The sequence below is a fragment of the Spea bombifrons genome, chromosome 12 (assembly GCF_027358695.1).
Source record: "Spea bombifrons isolate aSpeBom1 chromosome 12, aSpeBom1.2.pri, whole genome shotgun sequence".
Classification (NCBI taxonomy): Eukaryota; Metazoa; Chordata; class Amphibia; order Anura; family Pelobatidae; genus Spea; species Spea bombifrons.
The window spans coordinates 16,550,519-16,574,661 of NC_071098.1; the positions used below are offsets into that span (position 1 = coordinate 16,550,519).

General features: G+C 39.8%; 1 protein-coding gene across 3 annotated transcripts in view; it reads right to left on the minus strand.

The window, feature by feature from the left end:
* Positions 1-2,964: 2,964 nt before the first annotated feature.
* USP2 (ubiquitin specific peptidase 2) overlaps positions 2,965-24,143 on the minus strand; it is a 39,154-nt gene continuing 17,975 nt past the window's right edge. For 2 of the 3 annotated variants that reach the window (XM_053451837.1, XM_053451838.1), the window contains exons 2-13: positions 21,627-22,311; positions 11,360-11,410; positions 10,467-10,587; positions 9,636-9,747; positions 9,141-9,251; positions 6,507-6,571; positions 5,490-5,593; positions 4,660-4,740; positions 3,997-4,075; positions 3,772-3,879; positions 3,528-3,648; positions 2,965-3,332 (exon numbers count right to left, since the gene is read on the minus strand). In XM_053451837.1, the coding sequence (XP_053307812.1) occupies positions 3,245-3,332; positions 3,528-3,648; positions 3,772-3,879; positions 3,997-4,075; positions 4,660-4,740; positions 5,490-5,593; positions 6,507-6,571; positions 9,141-9,251; positions 9,636-9,747; positions 10,467-10,587; positions 11,360-11,410; positions 21,627-22,271 (1,686 nt within the window). In that variant the 5' untranslated portion in view covers positions 22,272-22,311 and the 3' untranslated portion in view covers positions 2,965-3,244. Of the gene's footprint in view, positions 3,333-3,527; positions 3,649-3,771; positions 3,880-3,996; positions 4,076-4,659; positions 4,741-5,489; positions 5,594-6,506; positions 6,572-9,140; positions 9,252-9,635; positions 9,748-10,466; positions 10,588-11,359; positions 11,411-13,791; positions 14,193-21,626; positions 22,312-24,143 lie in introns of those variants that run through there. The other variant, XM_053451839.1, reaches the window with a different exon arrangement.

Consider the following 24,143-nt stretch of genomic DNA (forward strand, 5'->3'; position numbering starts at 1 on the left):
CCCTTAGCTGAGGGCAAACTTTTTGAGGCTGCTTTCATATCCGAATTGCGCAAACATGCTGGTAACTATACAACAATAAAGTGGCGACTTCCCTAAAAAGAGTCTTTCAGACACAAGTTGTTTTTCACAGGGCCGGCGGATAGCGGGGCCGTGCTGCCAGCCGTAGATCATTTAAAGGCTCCAGATACAACTTTAACTATGGGCCTAGTCCTTCAATCCAATACAATCCCACCTTCCGGACCCCATTTCCGGCTTCCAGAGGGTTCCAAGCAAGGGTGGACGAGGACAAACAAGATTCTCATCAGGTAAGTCCTCCAATACCGTTTAATTTCTTGGGCTCTTGTGGCTCGTCTCACATTCTTTTCCCATTGCTGGCACCTCATCACTTAAGATAGCAGGGGTTTATCATAGACTTCATGACTATTCCAATTCAATCACACCCTTTTGGGTCTCTCTGTCGACCACTAAGGCTCATCGATCAGGAAATATCCCTTCTCAGGGACAAGGGTGCAATTCAAAGAGCTTCGGGACCTCCAGGGTTTATCAGCAATGTGTTCCTGGTTCGCAAAAAATCTGGGGAACGACTTCCAGTTATAAAGCTGGACACTTTTAACGAATACGTGGTCTACAGCCGCTTCAAGGAGGGAATCCATTTCCTTCGAGACCTTCTAAAAGATGGGGATTGGTTCACCAGACTAGATCTGAAGGAGGCGGTCTTACAGAGTTGGAGTTAGATGTACTAGGACTGTTGTTTCCGATTGGTTGATTGGTTTACATGTTTTTTTTCTCCTTTGCTGCTATGAGGTTCAGTAAAGAAAGATGTGCAAGATATTCTCCTCCTGTCTTTAATAAAATTCCAAATATTCGGTCACTATATTTTCCAGCATAATAAATCCACAGATACAGCGGTATAAACACTGTCTAATACACATAAATAACTTTAAAAACACCAGTGAACCCCCAATTAGTGCAAAATACCAACCAGGAGGATGATTAATTAGAATCCCAACTAGAAATCAGTGTGTAATATATATATATATATATATATAAATATAAATAAAACTGCTTGTCCTGGAAGAAACAACCCCTTAAAAATAGAAGAGTCTATAGCAGTGCCCCTCAACCCTCTCCTTAAGGCACACCTAACAGTCCAGGATTTAGGTATTACTCAGGTATGTCTAAGGCGTTTTTGTTTTTTAAATTTGCAACACCTTAAACTATACCTAAATCCTGGACTGTTACATGTGACTGGAGGAGAGGGTTGCGGAGCACTGGTCTATAGGAAACTAATAACTCGCTGCACAGCGATATCCAGTGATTTATTTAAATGTTTCAAATGTGTATGTATATATGATAGATATATATATGATAGAGATAGATATAGATAGAGATAGATATAGATATATAAATTTATTCAAATAACCACAGTATTCCACTTGCTGCTGTTGACAAAAAGTGGTATTATTATAAACTTCTGTTTGGATAAATATGTATTTATTTGAAACAAATACTCAAACTGCAGAGAACAATTAAACATTGCGTACAGGCATGCAATGTATGGAGTGAGGGTGAAGCACCCTTTAGTGAAGTATTTTTGCTTTGTTACAAATGACATAGCATAGGACCCACATTTTAGGATTAGGGCAAGCACATTTGTGCTTATTTTCAGGGCATTTATACATACCAATAAGCAAAAGGGCAGCCTGGTCACCATTCCTTAACAGGTTAGTATAATACTTATTTAAAATTTAGCGCACAGTCTTCACTAGAAGACCACAGATACACATTGTGTGTGATGCTTGTCATACTAAACACCGATAAATATAAAGCACTAGCGTGAGGGTTGTGTACATGTTACAAAAAGCACAAGATTAAGTAGCATGTACACAAACAAAAGACAGGAGCCACTGATGTTTGTAATAGAGTGTAATTGGATATGTACATGTATGGATACAGAGTCCCCTTCATACAAATCTTACATGGTAAGCACCAGTACAGTAAGGCCCGACGAGTCTTGTGAGCCCCAACAGTATCCACTGCTTGAGAATCATTATGCGCAACCATATTTTCAGTGTACTATTTAAATATATGTCATACATGTCACTTAGGCACACTTATATACACTACACAGATTGTTGTGTACATCAGATAAACATTACTATACGTCACAGTTATGCATTTATTTGCATAGTACCAGCAGTACTCATGTACTTCGAAAGGCACACAGATGAGTCATACCAAGTATACAGAAAAATACATTTTATGTATATTACAGGCATTTCATGGAGTGAATAAATATAAAATAACTGTGCAAAAATGATTCCATAGGCCAGGGATGTGCAACACACAGCACATGTTTATCTCTAGCATCCTTCAACAGCCAAACATTGGCTGAAAATAGTTTCAGATGTAGACAAACCCTGGCAGGTCACAAGCGCCTTTGCTGTGGCCAATAGGTTACTTGTTTCCTTGGACTGAAATCCAAGTTTGTCCTCAAACATCCACATACAATAAATCCAAGGACATATTAGTCCCTTCTGAGCTGAGGGTTCCAGTTAAATTACAGTTAATGCATTCATAAGACACACACTGCACGCTACAAAAACAATCATTATGTACAGCATTGCTTGATGGGAAATCTTACCACCCTCCCTTGTAATCCTTGATATTGGAATCCTTCCAAGCTTTACTGCTGCTGCAATCAGCAAAATTTGATTTTTTATGAGTGACATTGCTAAGTAAGAAAGATTGTGACCAGTAAAAAAGAAAATGAGACTTTTACCTATTTCACAATACTTTTTCTTGAAATCAATTACTGGCACTGGTTAAAAGTAATTAAAAGTAATTTTCAAGTGAGATTCCTACTTAAAGTGTGCAGTGTGGGATCAGCCTATTAACTAAGACTTACAATGGTAATACTGCTCAAAACCAGTAGAGGGCGCTGGCTCAACTTGCTTCACAAACAACAAGATAACCATGCCTTTATTAATCACTTAAAGCCAAAGGTAGTTTTCCTTCATTAACTTATCGCTACTAGCACAATATATTTTCAGTACTGAGCCAATAAAGGGCAATAGTCCATGCCCTTTGTCCAAGGTGATGAGACAGATGATGTCTCTGTATAAAATGCTGGTGGTTATTTGTCCCCATGTGTGCACTTCACAATCAGGATAGTAAAAAAATAACAGTCCAGTGGCTTTCTGCGGTAAAAGTGTGAGTCCAGGCAAGATGTCAGGACTCCAGTTTACATTCGAGAGGAAGGACCGGACAATTCATAGAATAAAACATATGCATCGCTGCTTTTAACCTGGCTGGAAGACATTGGCGTAACTCTGAAAGAGAAAGAAGGGGTTCTTATTCAGGTGATGGTGGATATACAAGAAAACATTATATGAGAAAAGTGGTGGGTGCTTTATGACAACTGAAAGAAAGTAACGTAAACAGGGTACCTATATAGTTTTAGATAAAAAGGAAAAAGAGAAAAAGGAAAATAAAAAGGAAGGCATATGGAAAAACATATGAATTACCTTGAGTCATTAAAGGTGTACCATTCACTGTTATTAGGGTTCTTGCAGTATGCGGTGTAATGTCCTCCCATGGTAGTACCCGAGTGATTAGACACAGCATACAGATTATATTTAGCTTGAGCTGCAGGATGATGGGATAGGAGAGGTTAACAGACGAAACTGAGAAAAACAAACACATTAAAAGCTAAATGGATAGCCCAAGGGAAAAAAGCCATGGACTGAGTTTTAATTTCTATGAACTTACAGCTTGGTTCAGATGCAAATTCACGCAAGTCCAGATCTCTAAGAGGGAAATTTACAAACGAGGAGAGTTTACTGCTTCTGATACGAGCTTCTGAGAATCGCTTGAGATCTATAAGAGGCTTCGGTCAAGGAAAAGAACGTAAAAACAATGGGATTCCCCATAGTAGAGAGAAGAAGAAAAAGTTATGCATACAGGTAAAAGAACAAGTGTGACCCTTAAGGATACGAAGCACAAGGAATTTAGGAAATCTCTGGATGGTGAATTTCTTGGTGCATCGTCTTCTAGTTTTACATCTGCAGCATGTCTGTTATAAAGAAAATGCCAGACAGCAAGTATGATTTTTGGAAATAAACACACATAGTAGCATAACCCAAGCCTCATTGTGAGACAATAGAAACATTAGCCAACTAATTATGTGCTTAGATCAACCATATACATTGAAAATGATACTCAGTCTTTTTTACACCCTTTACATCATTATTTCATCTACTAAGTTATGTATTCTTTTTGTTAAGTTACCCAGTTTGCTAGTAGCTGGTTTATTGCGACTGTTCCTGTAAGGGTCCAGGAGTAACTTTAAGGTAGGAAACTGATCTACTAGTACTGCCACACATCACGGGCTATGAACATATTCCACTAATTTTAAACCAAATAATTCGAGAACAATTACACAGGAATAACAAAAAGAAACAAAAAAGTATAAGCTGATAATCACAGGTTTCAAATAAAAAATGATATCTACCTGAAATCTGTGTAATTATTGACAAATAGGATAACTATACCATTTTAATTAGTAAAACAACAAACGCAAAGTTTCCTTTAAGGAATTCACATTCTCAGCATCTTTGGGCGCAGAAGATGCACAAATGCAGTACAGTTCACACTTACTGGCTTTTCTTCTCCATCTAAGACATCCTCTTTGGTAAAGAGACGGATGCAATCCATTAGGGAAACTTCAGGTATACTCTTCTGTAAATAGGAAAGCAATTATCAAAATGTTGCAAGGATATGTGGCGCACGATATAAGGAATCTTGTGGCAAATCATTTTTGAGCAGGAAATAGCAACCATAAAAATATATAACAGGACATTTATTTGCACAGATTGAGGATATGGATTACGTGAAATCATGTGTTACTATGTGCTCAGACTCAATGAAAAAACAGGAAGAAAAAGGGGAATAAACAAAACAGATACTGCACAGCCTACTAACGGAATACTTTCAAACTGGCTGGGCTAGTTTCCTGAAAAATCGACACAATTATATACGCCTGCATCATTATTTGTATACTTTGACCGTGTCAGCATATTCATCAGCATTCCTCAGTATTCCTGAGGTCTGCTACACAGAGTATCTGCCACTTCACCCAAACAACTGGCTTCAGGAGACGCGTGTTTCGGCGCAGGTGGCTGCCTAGCAATATGAGAAGCTCTAACAAACAAAGATTCCTTCAACACCTCACCGTACACAAGGGAGAGGCCTCCTTGTTACACTATAATTGCTATTTATATATAAACACATTTACAGACACTCTCGTTAATAACCCCATTTTAGAAACAGTAACTAAAAAACATACATTAGCTTTAATAATGTGATGTCCCTGAAACTAAAGGCAGGTCTTGTCACTTTGACGACATCTGTTTGCCAGTGCTTCAAAATAATAGCTTGTAATATGTGTGCCACATTTGTCGATAGTGGATTCTCTAGCGAGAACGTACCTTGGGAATGGGAAGCGACAGGTCCCAAAAGGGGTCAAACACGGTAGAACAATATCCACACTCCATACAGGTGAGGGAACTTTTCAGCTGCCCTACGAACAGCTCTATAGAGAAGAAAACAGAAGAAAGAAAAAAAGTTACTACTGCACATTTGTAAAAATAATGCCAACATATTCATGGACCTATTCTGCGCATAACATTTACACATTTGCAAAAAATATTTCATGAACATACTTTGCTGCCTACTTGCTACAATAACGCAGATATTATTATGTAAGCACATTTTGGCAAGAAAACCAAGTACCCTTCCCCAAACACATGCCGTATATGACAGTACATTATAACCATCTATCCAGACACTTCATACTCTAAATTATCTACACTTTTGTATGTGTGCGACTGTTTATATATATTATAATTAATTATGTATATACATACACACAGTAAATGTTAGCGTGTGGACTATAAAATGCATTCATAGGTTCTCGTGAAAAGTACCTAAGCCAATTCACTATATTAAAGGGAAAAAGGCCTATTTTATTAATTTCCAAAAGTAGTATGTATTTTGAGGAGTTTTGAGAACAAGTGGGCAAAGATCAGTTTGTGTCAAAATACATTTGATTCATACTTCAGTAAATTACAGTATACCACCGAGGACAATATATTTAAGAAGAGTCCAGGAGAGGGTAAGACTAAAAGTGATATTGTCTGGGGAGACCATCTGTGAGGTTCAACCCATTATTGAAATAGAGAAACTTATTAAGATTCATAACTAATGAAGATAGTCATCATGGTCACGATAATGGAGAATGGATGCAGCTTTAAGCAGAAACAAGTAACTTATCACAGTAATGCTAAAAATTAGGAAGGTGTACACTCATACATGCAAAACATAAAAAATAAAACAATGAAAGCAAGTCCCATGTTTTCAAAATGGATTTTGGACCGTAATGTGCCCACATCCATCCGTTTTAATGTTTTCTGTGGTTCTTAACGCTTTTCTCATATACAACTTGCCTACAATCCTGCTGTCTTCCCTCTCCAAGTATCGTTTCCACATTTGTTTGGCCTTTTCAGTATCACTGGTAAAATATTAGAAAAAGGGAACACAGGATTAGAAGCAAGAAACATCAGACACGTTACCAACCAAACAAGAAAGGGATTTGTGAATTATGAAGCATTATAATGCAACAGCAGCAATACGTTCTGCATACTGGCATCTATAATCACCTGACATATGGTTCAAGGTCTAAACAAAGGCGTTACAAATCCTCAATGGTTACTTTTTTCACCAATATATTAAAAAGTGATGCTACCGTTTTTCAAATTTGGCAGTGCATTGAACTAATAATTGTGTTGGGCCTATATGGAATAACTTAATAAATGATAAAGACCAGCACGAGAATCACAAAAGCGTGTCATTTTGTATGGTAGTTAAGAAAAACAATTGTTTTTTGAGGGGGGGGGGTTGATTTTTTTTTTTTTTTTTTTAAAACCCAGTAGAAAATGTGGCTATAGGCACATGGCATACACAATACAAAACATGAGAAATACAAGAAGGTGTTGCTTTATAAAAGTTTGTATGTGACAACAGCAACAAAATAAATCCTGTTTTGGATTTCCATCTCAGCATGACGGTTCCCCAGCGCACAAAGCAAGGTCCATAAAGACATGGTTGGCTGAGTTTGGTGTGGAAGAACTTCACCGGCCGCACAGAGCCCTGACCTCAACCCCATCAAACACTTTTGGGACAAACGAAGATTGCGAGCCAGAACTTCTCATCCAACATCAGTGTCTGACCTCACAAACACCCTAATGGATGAATGGGCAAAAATTCCACAGAAACACTATAACATCTTGGGTTGCTTAGAATACATATTAAAGTACTTACAAAGTAGTTAAATGTGCTTTCTTTTGTATTAGATGCTGTACACACCTGCTTAATTTAGAACCAATATTTCAGGACAACTATACATATTTTGTACGACCGATTTTGCATACATATGTCCTATAAAAAAGGAAAAAACGAAAGCGTGCGCAAGTTTAAGAAAAATACCCTAGAACAAACAAAGCTATTCCTTTGTGCTTTTGGAATTAACAACAATCTTTGTGAACTATCAAAAAAAAAAAACTACTGCAGGAGCAGTCCATGTCGTAATGAGAGGTCTCTGATTTGAGGTTAGAGGAGAAACCCGGTGTTACTCATTTCTTAGATAATTATTACTTTTAGTTTAGTGATTAACAAATGCATGTTCATTTTGTGAGTCATTGTCTTAATCAAAGGATTGATGCTTTCACGTGGAAGCAGCATCAGAAGCTACAAAATGAATAGAGGGAATTGATCTTAGCTATTAGAAGAGCTCAGCTGGATTGAGTTTATTTCATCTAGAAGAGTAGTAACAGGTGACCTCTTCATAACATAGAAATATAGACAAGGCACGTATGAGGACCTTGCAAGGAAAACGTCCTCCTCAGACAGAGCAAATAACAGGCCTCCTGTCATAATTAGAGCCGACACGGGCAGAAAAGCTCTGGAATGCACTACCTACAGAGAAGGTGACCGCAATCTGTCATGCAGGAGCTGAACACGTCTCCTGCCATGTAACACGCCAGGGCTGGTTTGGTGAACATCACGTGGGAGGGTCATAGGGAGACCCCATGCACGGAAAGCATTCCAATCAATTTTAATGGGAGTGCTTTCCTCCCACTGAATGGCTGCTTCAAGCAGCCAATCAGTGGTGAGAATTGTCAGATCTTGGAGGAGGAGGAGCAGCAGCTCTTCTCTAAGGTATGTACTTTATTAATTATAATAAGTACATACATATATTACATTAATATTCATTATGTTTTGGTGACATTTCTGGGACGTTATACTGTCCATTAAGGACCCATTTAGTTCATAGCCCCTATAACTAAACCATAGGTTTTATATATATGGTAAAATATTAAAATACAACAAGTACAATGCCAGTGGTTTTAAAGAGAACTTGAAAGTTCAGTTATGATGTAACAAAGAATTAGTGAGCAGGAAGGAACACCAGCAGCTCTACCATTACTAATTACATTAAGAAATTCCAGTTACGTAACAAGGAATGAACCCGTGGACAATTTTGGCAGGGAGAGCGATGAAATCCCAAGTATGGCAGAACTCCAGGTACTTAATTTGTTTTGTAAAGTTTCTGGTGCCACTGTGTGCAATACAAATTATCCTTACAACAACATAATATATCTCAGCAAAGTTTTTCAAAAACGACATGGACTATTAAAACTTTTTTTTTTTGCATTTTGTTTGTTGCAAAACCGAAACTTCTACATATTTCTACTTTGGATATACGATAAGCGCTTCAGCGTTGTAATATGCTATTAGTTTTTGCAACGTGCTAGTTGTTTTAATGGGGACTTAATATATTATGAGCTATGTCTAAACACCTAGATGCAATTTTTGCACCATGGAAATTTTAAAAAATGTTTTAACCCCCCCCCCAAAAAACGTGATAAAACTTTTTTTATTTTAAGTTAAACGTTACTAGCCAGTATCCTAACAGTTCATTATTATTTTTTTTAATCTCCCGATTAGTCTCTACCATATTTTGGTCAATGTAAATCTGTGTTTGGCATATACGAGTTCTTATTATTAAACTCTATACTCACGGCATGTGGTCAAGGTCCTGGCAGGTGGGTTTGGGTCGGACGGTCACCCTATTGACCTCGTTATGCAATCCGTCCAATAGAAATCTTAAAAATTCCTGAGCATCCTGCTGGCTGTAGGACGAAAAGATCAGCGTTCAGCGTATGTGGGTTATTATATTGCTATGAACTTAAATCTGATATCAAGAAAAGCCTGGATTTTGCTGGATGTACGTCCGGTTTATCTTGTTTATGAGGGACTTTTGCAGGAAAGGGCCAAACATACATTTAATAGAATCCAGCCTTGTAAAAAACATACCTATAGATGTGTTTTTATGCTACACTACAAATGCTGGCCACGTAGGCGATACATAGCAGGCAAAGATGGCTCCAAATTCCAACAATGTGTTGCCTATGTGGTGGCACTTTGTTTGGGTGCTGGTTCATTGGGTGTTCCTTAAAAATTCTCACAAACTACTATATTGGGATGAGATTCTGAAAACAATTTTTGTTGCTTACTTGTATCCCATGAAGCGTGGAGCATATTTCTGAATTTGAGTTTTAAACTCCGAGGGGCTGACAATTTCATTGATTGAACATGTCCACATGGCACGAAGAAGACGAGCAAACTCTGAGGGAAGGAGACAACAGAGCACATAAATATAAGGACATGTTTATTAAATCTAAGAATATTACATGTTACTGCAGGGATTATTCCAGCTCCTACTTTTGTTTGTGTTCATCCCTGACCTAAATGCTATACCCGCACATCTCCCTAAACGTACGTCCCGCATGTCAATGTTTTTATATTGCTTTTAGGTGTGTCCATGACTCAACCCTTGTCGTCCTAGTTACTGTTTTTTGGATATCCCTCATAACAGCTAGGTGCGTCTGTGTGTATGTATGCTGCAGCATGTGTCAATTTGTTTGTGTGACTCACTAGAAATGATGGCAAATATGAGTTTCATATGTACATCTGAGTGTATGCTCCATTACGTATTTTTATAGTTGTGAAAGTATGTCCGATTTTTTGAATATTTTTCGTGCCTGTAGATATATTCCTACTAAAAATATCAATGGTATCCACGCTCCTTACTGCCTCTGTCAATCTATACAGTGGCTCCAACAACCTCAGATGGATAACATGTAGAAATTCACTCTTCACAGATAATAAGAATTATACATAAAGGCTCACAATTGTCTGTCTCTCCATCTATGTCTAGATTTTGTAGACTTTTATATTACAGTATATATATAAAATATATTACAGTTATATAATAACAGTTATATAACACATGCTGTACAAGTATTAGCATATACAGTTTGTACATTTGTGTGTCTACAGCATACCCTCCATGATTGCACTATTACAGGTTTTTGAGTTAAGGTCCCGTCGATAAGTGTTCTGCAGACAATAGTCCCTGAGATCCTTGGTGTTACTCAGACATTGTAGTATGGAGTTCATGAAGCACTGAAATATAAACACACAGTGTCAAAGTGCAACAGAATTCGGATTTAGGCTAACAGGAAGTCATTTTGGAGACTTCCTGCCTGCTCTAAGATTGCATTAAAATTCCTATTAATCGCCATGCTGCAATTCCTCTTACTAAATACATCCCAAACGAGGTCCTTCCGCTTCCCCACCAAGGAGCTGGGCTTTTCTTTCCTCCTCTCATTCATGCTTACAACACCGTCTCTGTAAAAGCTAAGTGACCTCATCCTTGCCTGACAGTTTATCCCCTACTACCTCAGGTAGTGAAAGAACATACTGTCCCATACTCTTCCTTTAACAGATTTTGCAAGCCTTCTTTCCATGCATTTGTGAGTTTCTGCCATTTTAACCTAATCACTCACCAACCAACCCCCCCAGGTATAATATGTTTGAAGAAGAGGCGTTCAAGGTATCAGATATATAAAAAGGTAACATCTTTACCAAATTTGCTCTTCAATCCCTCAGTAAATATCATATCCATCAACTCATAATTCATACTGAAATATTAAGACTAGTTCATCTGACACGCCATCTTTGAAACCAATTAACCAATTACACTTGTATTTCCATTTATCAGAGACTGTATATTTGTCCTTCCCAAATTTCTAGTATGTCTTACTTTGTAAAGTTAATCTGCGTGTATTGGCCGAATTTACACTGCTGCAGATAATGACGGGGTTTCATAAATAATGGGGGGGAGGGGAATCGATAATCAATAACTAATGGGAAAATCCTGTGGCACCAAACTCACCGTATTTCCAAGATTCCTCAGGCCAACCAAACCCTGTACTGACTTCACCGGCTGAAACAGAGAGAAAAAGTGTTAGAGATGCAAAATTCAATCTGATTATGGAGCATAAATCAAAGAAAACAGTAAAAAAGTTACATGAAGAAGTACAAAACATATTGTGATAAACAAAAAATTGCGTGAAGAGCAAACGGATGAGTAACGACTCATAACACAGGCATAAAAAACTGCTTTATCATCCAGGTGCTCGGAAAACATGATTTTTTTAAAACAATTTTCAGATAGACCAGAGACCAAGTAGAAACAGCATTAAAAGCGGGTAAAATATAGAGAATCTAGCACACCGTGGTGCATTCTTGTTTTCTTATATAACACACTAAATGTGACAACCAAATAGGCCATTCCAAAACACCCCATAGGTTCCTCTCTTTACGCAGCGGAATTGATATTGTTATACATAACCTCCATGTTCTCTTTGTACAGTATGGACTTTCAGAATGTTTTCCCAGATAAAAGTCTGTATGGCGGTCACGATATAACACAAAAATAAAACGCACAATCAAAAAAAATCTTAAAATAGTCATTGCCCCATTAACCCTTGAAACTGCTGTGGACTGGCTCCCATAAAGCTCAGCCAACCCATCACATGAAGTGTTTCATTAGCTGCATTTTTAAATTGAATATGAAGCATTGCGCTGCGGCTGTTACAGTTTTGATCGGCATTATCTACTCTTGACACAACTCGCTCACTGGGAGCCAGCAGTATTAAAAGTGATACTCCAAGCATTAATTACACTCACTGGTATATTAAAGCAAATGAACCTTTTCACAGAGTTGTAATTTTTGCCTGAAAAAAAAATTAACTTCAAATTTCTATTGGAAGAACAATCAGTGCCTGCTGTGTCACATGACAATTAAGTGTTCCCAGCTAAAACATGAAGTAGACGATTAGCATCTACATGATAAAGAGTTTAATCAGATCCTGGTAGCTCCTAGACTTAATCTGCTCACCTAACATTCAGGCCTCCTTTCTAGAGTCTGGAACTGGAATCCGCTGGCTGTAACAAGAGCGCCACAATGTCACGGAGTTCACATTCCGCAAGAAGCGATAAAGGTTCACTAAGGCTGACCGCATTGGATTAGTCTATAAAAAGTTCATATTCCATACAAACCGTGACATTCCACCGATATAATCAGAGGGGGCTGTAGGTCAGCAAATCTAAATCGCCTAATAAGCAATTTAAACCATGGGAAATATACCAGTATTGTTCTGCAATGCGAAGGGTTAACCACGCATCTCCTACATGGCTGACCCAGCATAATGTAAAGTTAATATGAATTATACAGGAGCAGCTTAATGCTTTCATGGAAACTTCCAGTCCAGTGAATACAGCCCGGCGAGCCAGGAGTTTTACTGCATTTGGGCAAACGCTGGGGCCGTATAACCAGAAGCGCAGTCTTTTAGATTTTATTTGGGTTTTAGGACGCTGATCGTTTTTATTGAGAAAAGCACTAATATAACAAAGTGGAATTGAAATCCCTGCTTGAGCAAATGGCTTCAGAACAACTTTACCCACGGCCAAGAAAAAGGCTTTCATCCTAATGTATTTGAAAGCATTTGGCTGCCACTACTCCAAAATAATCTTAGTGATGGACTTTTAAATGGTTCTTCAGTAGTTGTAGCTGCATCATTACATTTATTCAAATCTGGGCCGTGTCCGGTGAACCCATTGGTGAAGATGCGCCCATCGATGACATGACACCAGATGCAAAAATGAAGCGGGACACACATTTCTTTTCATTACTAGTGTTCATCATATATTGTTTGGCCCAGACAGTCCAGAGTAAGTAATATATGACACCACCCGCCATATTGCTGTTGGCGAGAAAATTTGAAAAAAATTGAAAATTTTGCTATATATATATATATATATATATATATATATACACACACACATATACTTACAGCTGTCACTTCTCAATAGCAGCTATATGCACAATTCTCTGCTTCAAAGAAAAAAAACGGGGTCTATTCACTAAAGGGGGAGTTGACAGGAGAGTGGCGTTTCAGCGCTTTGACTTCAGTATACATTATGAAGGTCAAACATCAGTGAACCTCTGAAGCAGGAAGAGATCTGCTGGCCCTGTACAATGTATTGTCAATATACTATACACTGACAGGTCTCCTTATACAGGGACAGCTATGCCCTTGCTGCTGCTATTGGCTCTTCACGGTGAAGTGAGGGGGATAAAAGCAAACACTCTCCTCCAATCTCTCCCCTTAGTGAATAAAGCCCATTACGTCGCGCTGCGTTAGTTCGGACGGTAACCTGCGCCGCAGACCGGAGATGATACGCGGGAGGACGGGGTTTAATGCGCCGTCAGTGTAATAACTGAGGACGGATACATTTATCAGGCACTCTGGATTTTCTCACCTTGGTTCTGTGCAGCATAAAGTCCACGATATTGGACAGTATGACGGTGCCGGGGACATGGTGGTCTCTGCGGCTGCTCAAGCCGTGCATAGCGAGAGTGTAGGAGCGCATGGTGCGAGCTGCTGGCCGCTACGGCTGGATTACCGTAGGCGCTGCCGGTCACTGCCCGTCCATGCTTCACTCTATTCCCGGGCTTAGTCTTGTTTCGGGTTTGTTAATTCTGGTTCCGACAGGCGGATCGCTCCTGGTTACGGGTCGAGGTTGGATCGCTATTCCGTCTCGCTGTATCCTCCGGTGAAGTCTTCGCTCCGGGACTTCTTCCTCCTACCGAGCTTTACAGGTGTCTGACTTGGCAGGTGCAGCTGGCAGCACACGGGCCGAACTCTCGTTACACTCTGCCTCTGAGGGCTCGCTGAATGGAATTTGACATGCTTTTGACGTCATGACACGGGGAGGAGGCTCGCCCAGGTCACACACTGTTCTGTAGCACACTGCAGGTGCATGTGTAATACGATCTGTAGTATGCACTGACGCCACGGCTGTACACAGGTATACGAGAGTGATATCACTGCTCATTCCGCAAACAACAGTAAAGTCATGAGAATAACACACGGAGGAGCTGCGTTACCCGAGAGACTCGGCGCTCGGCAATGTCACGCACAATTATTCAAAAAAATGCGGGCCCCCGGTCACATTCACAAATGTATGGCACAGAAAGGGAAAATATGATAGAAATGTTTCCTTCTAATAGTCTCCCTTTCTAAAAAGCTCTGGCTTGCTCAGGGTCAGTTGCGGTGGGGTCGCGTACTGTGGGCCAGCGGTATTAGCGCGGCTGCTCAGTCTGGAAGCAGCTAAGGAAGGAAAAGCCCCTGCCGAGGTGAGGAAGTGGAGCTGTGAGGGAGTGTGATGCAGTGAGGTGTGATGACAGAGTGAGAATGTTTGAAGTGTGTATGTTAGATTGAGTGTGTGTTAGTGTTCTAGTGAGTGTAGGTTTGTCTGCTACTGCATATATTACTTAGTGGGGGAACTTGGCTTTAAAGAGGCAACCTTCCCTCTCCCCTCCTTATTCCTCCTTTCCCATCTTCTCCTCCTCAATCTCTACTGCCCACCTTTCCCTAAATATCACAATGTTTGCCCCGACCTCACCGTCAGGTAACATATCAGTAGCTGCCCCATCTGTCCCTTAAATTGCCCACAGAGGTACCGCGTGGATATAGATATACAGTACTTTAGTGATGTATATGATCTGTTAGTGTCATCCTTTGCAAAGACTAACATTTTAAAATCAAATTTGTGTGTTTTTTTATTTGGGTTTTACTATCACTTTTTTTTCTGGTGTCCCAGCAGCCGTGTTGGTATCACCTCAGCTCTGATTGATCATGCTTTAAGTATTACGTGTTAATGGGCTGTCACTACAGACCTTGCAGCTAAAACCAGGCTTATATCCTGAGAAGGCCACCAACACCAGATGCTGTCTGCTCAGACTACACATCTTCAGATCACTCCTACGGCTACTTTGGTTCTTCTTCCCGCAGCCACCTAACTTGCAGTAAACGAGTGGTGTCATGGCGAGCCCGCAGGACCTCCTTGACCCTTGTATCATGGTCACATCACAGGGAGATACATTGAAACTTTTTTGAGTAACTTGCAGAGCTACACCTTTAATGTCACCTATAACGTGAACAATTAAATTGCAAAACAAACTAAAAAAAAAAAAACTCACAATAACCTGGTTGCATAAGTGTGCACACCCTTAACCCCTTAATTCCCCTATGGACGTACCGTAAAACGCATCTCAAGAAACCCCTATGGACATACCAGTACGTCCTGGCCTTCTTGCAGGGACACATCTCTGCTGCTACACGGGAGATCAGGCCTGGAATCCCCCTGATATCAGAAGCCCAGAAAACTGTTACAGTTTTAAATGCCCGATCGCGCGATCAGACGTCACTTCAATACAATAAATAATTATTAATAAAAGAAAATAAAGTGAGTTAAGTGATATCATTGTGACATCACTGGCATTAATAACATGTTCAAGAGGTTCCTAGGAGGACCTCTTACCATAATGCACTGATATCACTGCAATTTAAAAAAAAAAAAAATATATAAAAAATAATAATAAAAAAAAGAAAAAACCCTTTCATCTCATTGCCCTAACACATCTAAAAGGTATAACCCTCCTGCCCCTGTTCACAACCCCCAAACCCGTTAAGCCATAAACATAAATAAATATAAATAAATAAAAAGTATTTAACCCCTTCGTGACAAAGGCTGATTTTACTTTTTGTACCCTTCGTGACAATGGCCTTTTTAACATTTCTGCGCTGCTTGTGTTTAGCTGTAATTTTCTTCTTTCCCGTTTACTGAACCCACACACATTAGATATTGTTTTTTTCAGGACAAGAAGGGCTTTCTTTAGATGACATTGTTTTGATTGTATCATATTATTTACTATTAAAAAAAGTATAAAATATGGTGAAAAATTTAGAAAAAATGACTTACTAACTTTTAGTTGAAAAATCTTTTACTCTTCTATAAAAGGTAATGAAAAAACCTGCTAAATAGATTCTACTATTTGTCCTGAGTTTAGAAATACCCAATGTTTTTATGTTTTGTTTGCTTTTTTCTACCCATTATGGGGCAATAAGTACAGGTAGCGTTTTGCTATTTCAAAGCCATTTTTTCCAAATCTGGTAATTCTTCCCCCCATGTGCCATTTCGGGTATCTTTGAACCCGGCCAATGCAATTTACCCCATCAAGTCATATATTTTTGAAAACTAGACACCCCAGGGTATTTCAAATGCTAGAATTTTAACTCTTTCCATGCACCATATCTACCACCAGTCTTTGTCAAACTTTGTGGTAGTCATTTTTTTGCATTTGTTTTGTCACACACATTTTACTTCAGGTATGAATTAAAATGTTCTCGTTTATGTCACTATCACAAAACACCCCAATATGTGTTCAGCAACATCTCCTGAGCGCAGTGATACCCCACATGAATGATTTTGCCTGGCTGTTTGGGGGCAAAAGGGCCACATTTGGGGCATGCACATTTTTCAATGTCGAACTTTGGCATTTGGGGATCCACTGCCCATGCCCTATTTGGTACATCTTTGAGCCGGGCCATTTCAGTGTGCCCAACAAAACCATATATTTTTGAAAACTAGACACCCCATGGTATTATAAATGCTGGTATTTTAACTCTTTGCATGAACACATAAAACCACCAGCATTTTTTCAAAGTTTGCAGTAGTATTTTTGTGTGTGTATTTTTCCCACACACACCTACTTTATGTATGAATTTACAGCTCCTGGTATATGCCGCTGTCACACGACACCCCATAATGTGTTCAGCAACATCTCCTGAATGCAGTGATACCCCACATGCATGGGTTTGTCATTTTTTGGGGGAACTAAAAGGCCACATTTGGTACGTGTGCATTTTTCTAATTGGAAATTAGATGTGTGGCCATCCTTCCCCCGGTGTTAATTGGGACGTTGTTGAACCTGGCCAATTCAATTTACCCCATCAAATCATACCTTTTTTAAAAGTAGACACCCCACGGGCATTTAATATGCCAGGATTTTAACTCTTTCCATGCGAGAATTGTTTTAAGCTAATATGCTAATTTTAGGACTTGCTCACAAAAATATATTTTTTATATATATATATTTATTTTTTTTTTGCCTTTTTTTAAAAAAAAAATTTTAACATTTTTTTTCAACTTGGAGGTTCCCCTGATAGTGACATCAGACTGTGATTAGAAAGCTGGGCTCCATTGACTTGCATGGTGAATGCAGTACCTGTATTCAACCTGCAAGTGGAGCCAGAGTTCTCTAGATGGTCTGGAGACCATCTAGCGAACTTTTAAAACTTGTTTGTTTCTGTTGCAGGGCGGCGGCCATCTTGCTTGATGGCGAAGATCACTGGCAGCTGCGAAAGGTAAGTGTTTGGTGTCGCTGGATGCCTCCTGATCGAGGCATTCCAGCGACACCATTTAAGTTTAGGAGGCGATCGTTGATCGCCTCCTAAACGCTTTTAAAACGGGCGTCCGCCGCCATACAAAGTATGGCGGATGTTGACGCCCCGTGGAGGGGCCAGAGATGGCCCCTTCGTGCCGATTGCGGCGTTGCTGAATGCCTCGAGGTCGAGGCATTCAGCAACGCTTTTTGGGTGCAGAAAGCGAAAGTAGATCGCTTTCTGCACCCGTTTAAAGACGTGCCGGTCCTGGCACGTCAATTGTCGTAAAGCACATGCTTTTCCGTGTCGTGCCAGGACCGGCAATTGTCGTTAAGGGGTTAAAGTTCGTTAAAAAAAAAAATCTACGACTAATGTACACCTTATAGTATGTTCCCTATAAGTGCCGGGAAAGTATGGAAAATCTATATAAATTAGGTATTTCTGAAATCAGGACACTTGAATTGAAAAACTTGCATGGGATTTTCCATCACTTTACCTAATTTTGTGAGGATTCAGAGGGGAAAATATATAGAAAAATTCGGGGTTTTTTCAAATTTTTGCTAGTTTTTACTAAATTTCTCATCCCAAATTTTCAGCTAATTATCTAACTATGGTGTCAAAAGAAAGCTCTATCTCTCCTTGAAAAAAACAATATATAGTTTACATGGGTACACTATTCACAGGAAAAGAGAATAATTGCTGAACTGACATACCACAAAATGGCAAAATTGCTCTGGGCTCTGAGGTACCAAATACCCATGGGACTGAAGGGGTTAAACTAATACTTTGTTGAAGCACCTTTTGATTTTATTACCGCAATCAGTCTTTTGGGGTAGGAGTCTATTAGCATGGCACATCTTGACGTGGCAATATTTGCCCACTCTTCTTTGCAAAAGCGCTCCAAATCTGTCAGATTCGAGGACATCTCCTGTGCACAGCCTTCTTCACAGATGTTCAATTGGATTCAGGTCTGGGCTCTGGCTGGGCCATTCCAAAACGTTAATCTTCTTCTGGTGAAGCCATGCTTTTCTGGATTTGGATGCGTGCTTTGGGTCGTTGTCGTGCTGGAAGGTGAACTTCCTCTTCATCTTCCTAACGGAAGCCTGAATTGTGCCCAAATTGCCTGGTATTTGGTACTGTTCATAATTCCCTCCTCCCTGACTAAGGCCCTGGTTCCAGCTGAAGAAAAACAGCCCCAAAGCATGATGCTGCCACCACCATGCTTCACTCTATGTATAGTGTTCTTTGGGTGATGTGCAGTGTTGTTTTTTTGCGCCAAACATACCTTTTGGAATTATGGCCAAAAAGTTCAACCTTGGTTTCATCAGACATAACACATCTTCCCACGTGCTTTTGGGGAACTTGATGTTTGTTTTTACAAATTTCAGCTGGGCTTGGATGTTTTTCTTTGTAAGAAAAGGCTTCCGTCTCGCCACCCAACCCCATAGCCGATTCATATGAAGAATACGGGAGATTATTGTCACATGTAGCACACAGCCGGTACTTGCCAGAAATCCCTGCAGTTCCTTTAATGTTGCAGTAGGCCTCTTGTAAGCCTCCATGACCAGTTTTCTTTTTGTCTTTTCATCAATTTTGGAGGGACGTCCAGTTCTTGCTAATGTCTCTGTTGTGCCATATTGTCTCCGCTTGATGATGACTGCCTTCCATGGTATGGAAATGCTTTGGAAATTCTTTTGTACCCTTCTCCTGACTGATATCTTTCAACAATGAGATCCCTCTGATGATTTGGAAGCTCTCTGCGGACCATGGCTTTTGCTCTGAGACGCAACTAAGCAAATGTCAGGTAAATCCTACTAGAACAGCTGAACTTTATTTGTGATTAACTTCAAATTATGGCAGGTGTGTAATGACTTCTATTTAACATGAGTTTGAATGTGATTGGTTAATTCTGAATACAGCCACAGCCCCATAGTTTTTATTCTCCCTCCTCAAAGATTTCAGATTTTTTTGCAATTTAATTGTTTACTTTATAGGTCACATTAAAGGTGGAAAAAGTTCTGACATTATTTATCTTTGTCTCGTTCTTTAACATCACAAGAACCTGCCATTTTATCAGGGGTGTGTAGACTTTTTATATCCACTGTAGATGCAAGTAAATTCACATCATATATTCACAATTTAGTGCAAGGGATAGTGCTCCACTGTCTCAATTTGCAGGCATTAACACTAAAGCCCAATGATTGGCAGAATCTATGTGGGGCTCTATGCCACCTTTCTCCATTACTCATACACTATGTAAGGGGTTTGAAAAAGAGAGGAGCATATGACGCTAGAAAAATAAAACATATCCCTGCTGAAATTAAAACTTAACTTTTATTTATATATTAAAGAAACTCTTGAATAATTCTTTCCTGCTTTCACACTAGTAAGACCCTGTCCTCTACCTAAATACAACGAATAGTGCTGCTTATTGCCTTACATACTTTAAACTGAGTCTTCAGCACAGTGTCCCCTTTCTCGCTGAAATAAAGACTAAATCTAGATAATCTAGACTAAATATAGAAGCACTGTGTGCTTGTAAGGTCCTGTACTTTCCTACGTCTCCACCATGATGGTATGTGATTTCCTGGTTTTCTTTTCTTTTTGACATTGGTCACACCTGACTTGGCTCCATCTTGCCTTGTGGCCAATCAAACAATTGGGGACATTTTAGGCCCAGATGTTCCTCTCTCTTTCTCTTGGAGTTCTGGATTTGACTGATTCATTGGCTGACCTATTTCCTGATCTCTGGCTTTTGCATCTAGTTTGTCCTTCTGCGTTTGGACCAATATCTGGCTGTGTCCCGGCTCGTTCCTGTCCTCTGATGCTACTTGTTCTGACGTCCCTACATCTGAGTTCCACAAGTTCTACCCAAGGCTCACATACAGATACAACTCTCTTGTATTATTATTTCCATCACACACCACATCAGTTTAACAAGATTGGAAAACACATTCAGGTTCTCCCCATTTAACAGAACAATTTTTTGTGTTACTGGAGTGAACTCTATACCTTTCTTGGAAGCCAAAAGAAAAGGAGGGAACCATGATATTGCAATAAAAATGGACTCTTATCAGAACTATGCAAACAAATATCACTGTTCTCAGCGTATGAATGACATCACCTTTCTGATTCAGGCACGTTTTGAGGTACTAGATTGAAATGCCAACTCTCATTGAACTTATGCTCACCACCTCCTGTTAGGTGGAGATGAAATAAAAATCCCTCTTCCCACTCAAATATACACACATCAACACTAATTCCAAGCTCAAACTGAGATTGCATAGTCATAGTTGTATAAAAAGTTTTGCACTTGTATTTCTGTCTATTCTACTCAGCTGGTAATTGTCATGTTTATTTTGGAGAAAGACTCACTTTAAGAAAAATGGGCACAAGACCACAGGCGTTTGTATCAATAAAATGTAACTTAGACTGGGGTATTTCAGGGGCAGATGAAAAAGACTTTTTGGCAAAAAAGATTTTGGAGAATGTTTTTTGACGAGCAATAGATTCAATTAAATGCAATTCATAAAAATTAAAATAATGATTTTGCCCTTTCTGAGACAAATAGTAATGTACAAGATAATTTGCTTTTATTTTCAAAAATGCCTTTGGAAGGAGAAATAATTAGGAAAATAGATGTCTGAGCTTGGAGCTGAGAAACCATTGGTTATTGAGCGGGAACTAACAGGTTGCCCACTACATTAGAAAGCAGCATGTACTGTACAGAAATTAGAAATATTTCAACTGCTGGAAAGTGTTGGTAAAAGATAATTTTGCTTCATATATGCCATCATAAATAATGTAGATTTTATAATGTAGATATTGTGTATGATATGAATAAGAAAGAAAAGAAACTTCACTCACCTGCTCTTCTTTGCTGTTGGATTCATTATTCTGTTCATGTGGATAAGTGAAGCGTGACTTCAAAGTTGAAGTGACTGGTTCTGGAGCAGACACACGGGGAATGCTATAGCCATTTGCACCACCCCGTTTCTTGCCACAGACATCATAGACATCATTGCTGTTGGATGATCGCGAAAGTTGTGTGGTGTTATCCACATTTAGGCGAGTACGTGTTAATGCAGGGCTGCGGGAGTAGTAACTGTCTGAGGCACGAAGCTCAGAAAGTCCATGAGAAAGGTCTGTATGGCTGGAGGACTTCCTACGAGACAAAGATGTGGTTGAGGAGGTTGCAAGTGATGAATATGTGTTACTGTAACCAGAAGAGTATGTGGATAAGCTATTGGTCCCATATTTAGACGGGGAACGTGCTAGAATGTCTGTCCTCTTGTTGGTTACATCAAGGCGTGGAAGGCTTCGTTCAAGCTCTGGGTAGGAGCGCAGATGGGAGTTTGAGAGGTATGAGCTACTGAAGCTGGATTTGTAAGGGAGCCTATCTCGATCAGTGTAAGATGTGCCAAGGCTGGATGTGTAAGAGCTGAGGCCTCCATAACCTTTGGTATATGAGGTATCCACATATCTCTTGAGGGTGGAGGAAGTGTAAGACATACTGCGGTTCAATAAGAGCAATAGGGTTCCCCAGCATGGACTGCAAAAGAAAAGAAGAAGCACTGATAGTTAGGTCTGGCAAACAAGTAGAGTCTGTTTCTGATCTAATACAACAGAATTAAAATATCCCCCATGATATACAGATTACCGTATTTGCTCGATTATAAGACGAGGTTTTTTTCAGAGCAAATGCTCTGAAAAATACCCCTCGTCTTATAATCGGGGTCGTCTTCTAATCAGACCTCAAATAGAGGTCTGATTAGGAGACTAAGATCCAGATCCCCCGCACCGCTGCAGGGGACCTGGATCCTCCTGTCGTCGCCCCCCCCCCCCACACACACACACTTACCGGTGCTTCCGGAGGTGAAGTTGGCAGCGGGGGTTTGTATGCGTCCGTCGCAAATACCTTCCCCGACTGTCAGAGATCAGAGTTCAAGAGTTCCTGATCTCTGACAGCCGGGGAAGGTATTTGCGACGGACGCATACAAACCCCCGCTGCCAACTCCACCTCCTTCCGGCTGCCGCGGAATGAGACGTCAACCCGCTGCCCCGGCAATACAGCAGGAAATTGGAAGCACCGGTAAGTAAGTAAGTGTGTGTGTGTGTGTGTGTGTGTGTGTGTGTGTAGGTAGGGCATTTCTGGAATGCCTTACACCCCTATATGCCACTCTGGCACTTAGGGGGTTAAAAGGCATATTATGGGGCAGAGTGGCATATAGGGAGGTATAAGGCATTTCAGGAGGCAGAGTGGCGTTAAGGGGGCATTTAATAGTGCACTCTGCCTCCTGAAATGCCTTATACCTCCCTATATGCCACTCTGCCCCATAATATGCCTTTTAACCCCCTAAATGCCAGAGTGGCATATAGGGGTATAAGGCATTTCTGGAGGCAGAGTGCTCTATATAATGCCTTTTAACTCCCTTAATGCCACTCTGCCTCCTGGAATGCCTTATACCTCCCTATATGCCACTCTGCCCCATAATATGCATTTAACCCCCTAAATGCCAGAATGGGATATAGGGGTATAAGGCATTTCTGGAGGCAGAGTGGCACATAGGGGGTCAAAAGGCATACCATGGGGCACAGTGGCATATAGAGGGTTAAAAGGCATATCATGGGCCACAGTGCCATATTGGTGTGGCAAGCCTGGGGGCAGATGTGCGTAACTGGGGGACAGGTTGGAAAATACAAGAAATAAAAACAAAAAAAAATATATTTTTCTCAATCATAGCTTTTATTAAAAAAAATAGTTTACATGAAATAACATTTACTGGTAAAACTTTTTTCCTTTAGGGTCGTCTTATATTCAGGCTTTTTCTTTTTTTCCTAAGTTAATATTCAGATTTTGGGGGGTCGTCTTATAATCAGGGTCGTCTTATAAATCGAGCAAATACGGTAATTAACTACAATGAACTAATTGCCCCCTGGCCTACACTGATTAATTATTTGGGGGAAATTATCTTGGATTGTATGGATAAGACATAAATGCCAGATGTGTCTTGGGCTGATTTATTATTGGGATAGTTGGGTGGACATAACCACTGGGTTGAATGTTACCAGCCCTACTCTGATATACGAGTATTCCCATCATATGTAAAAGAGAGTATCTTATTTGGCTATCAACCTCTCATTAAACATCAATATTGAAAAGGGGTTGCTCTTTGACTCATGTTATTCCATTATATACATTGACGAGCAGATTGTATCTCAACAAATCACAAGTAAACAGTGAGGTAGTATCTCAAGCAATGGAAAATAATCCGCCTGTTATTTTTCAGATCCTATAAATGAGAAATAATTTACATGAAGTGCTCAGATATCATAGGAGCTGTGGTTTACCAAAAGTTGGAAAACATTAAAAATATCACAGTG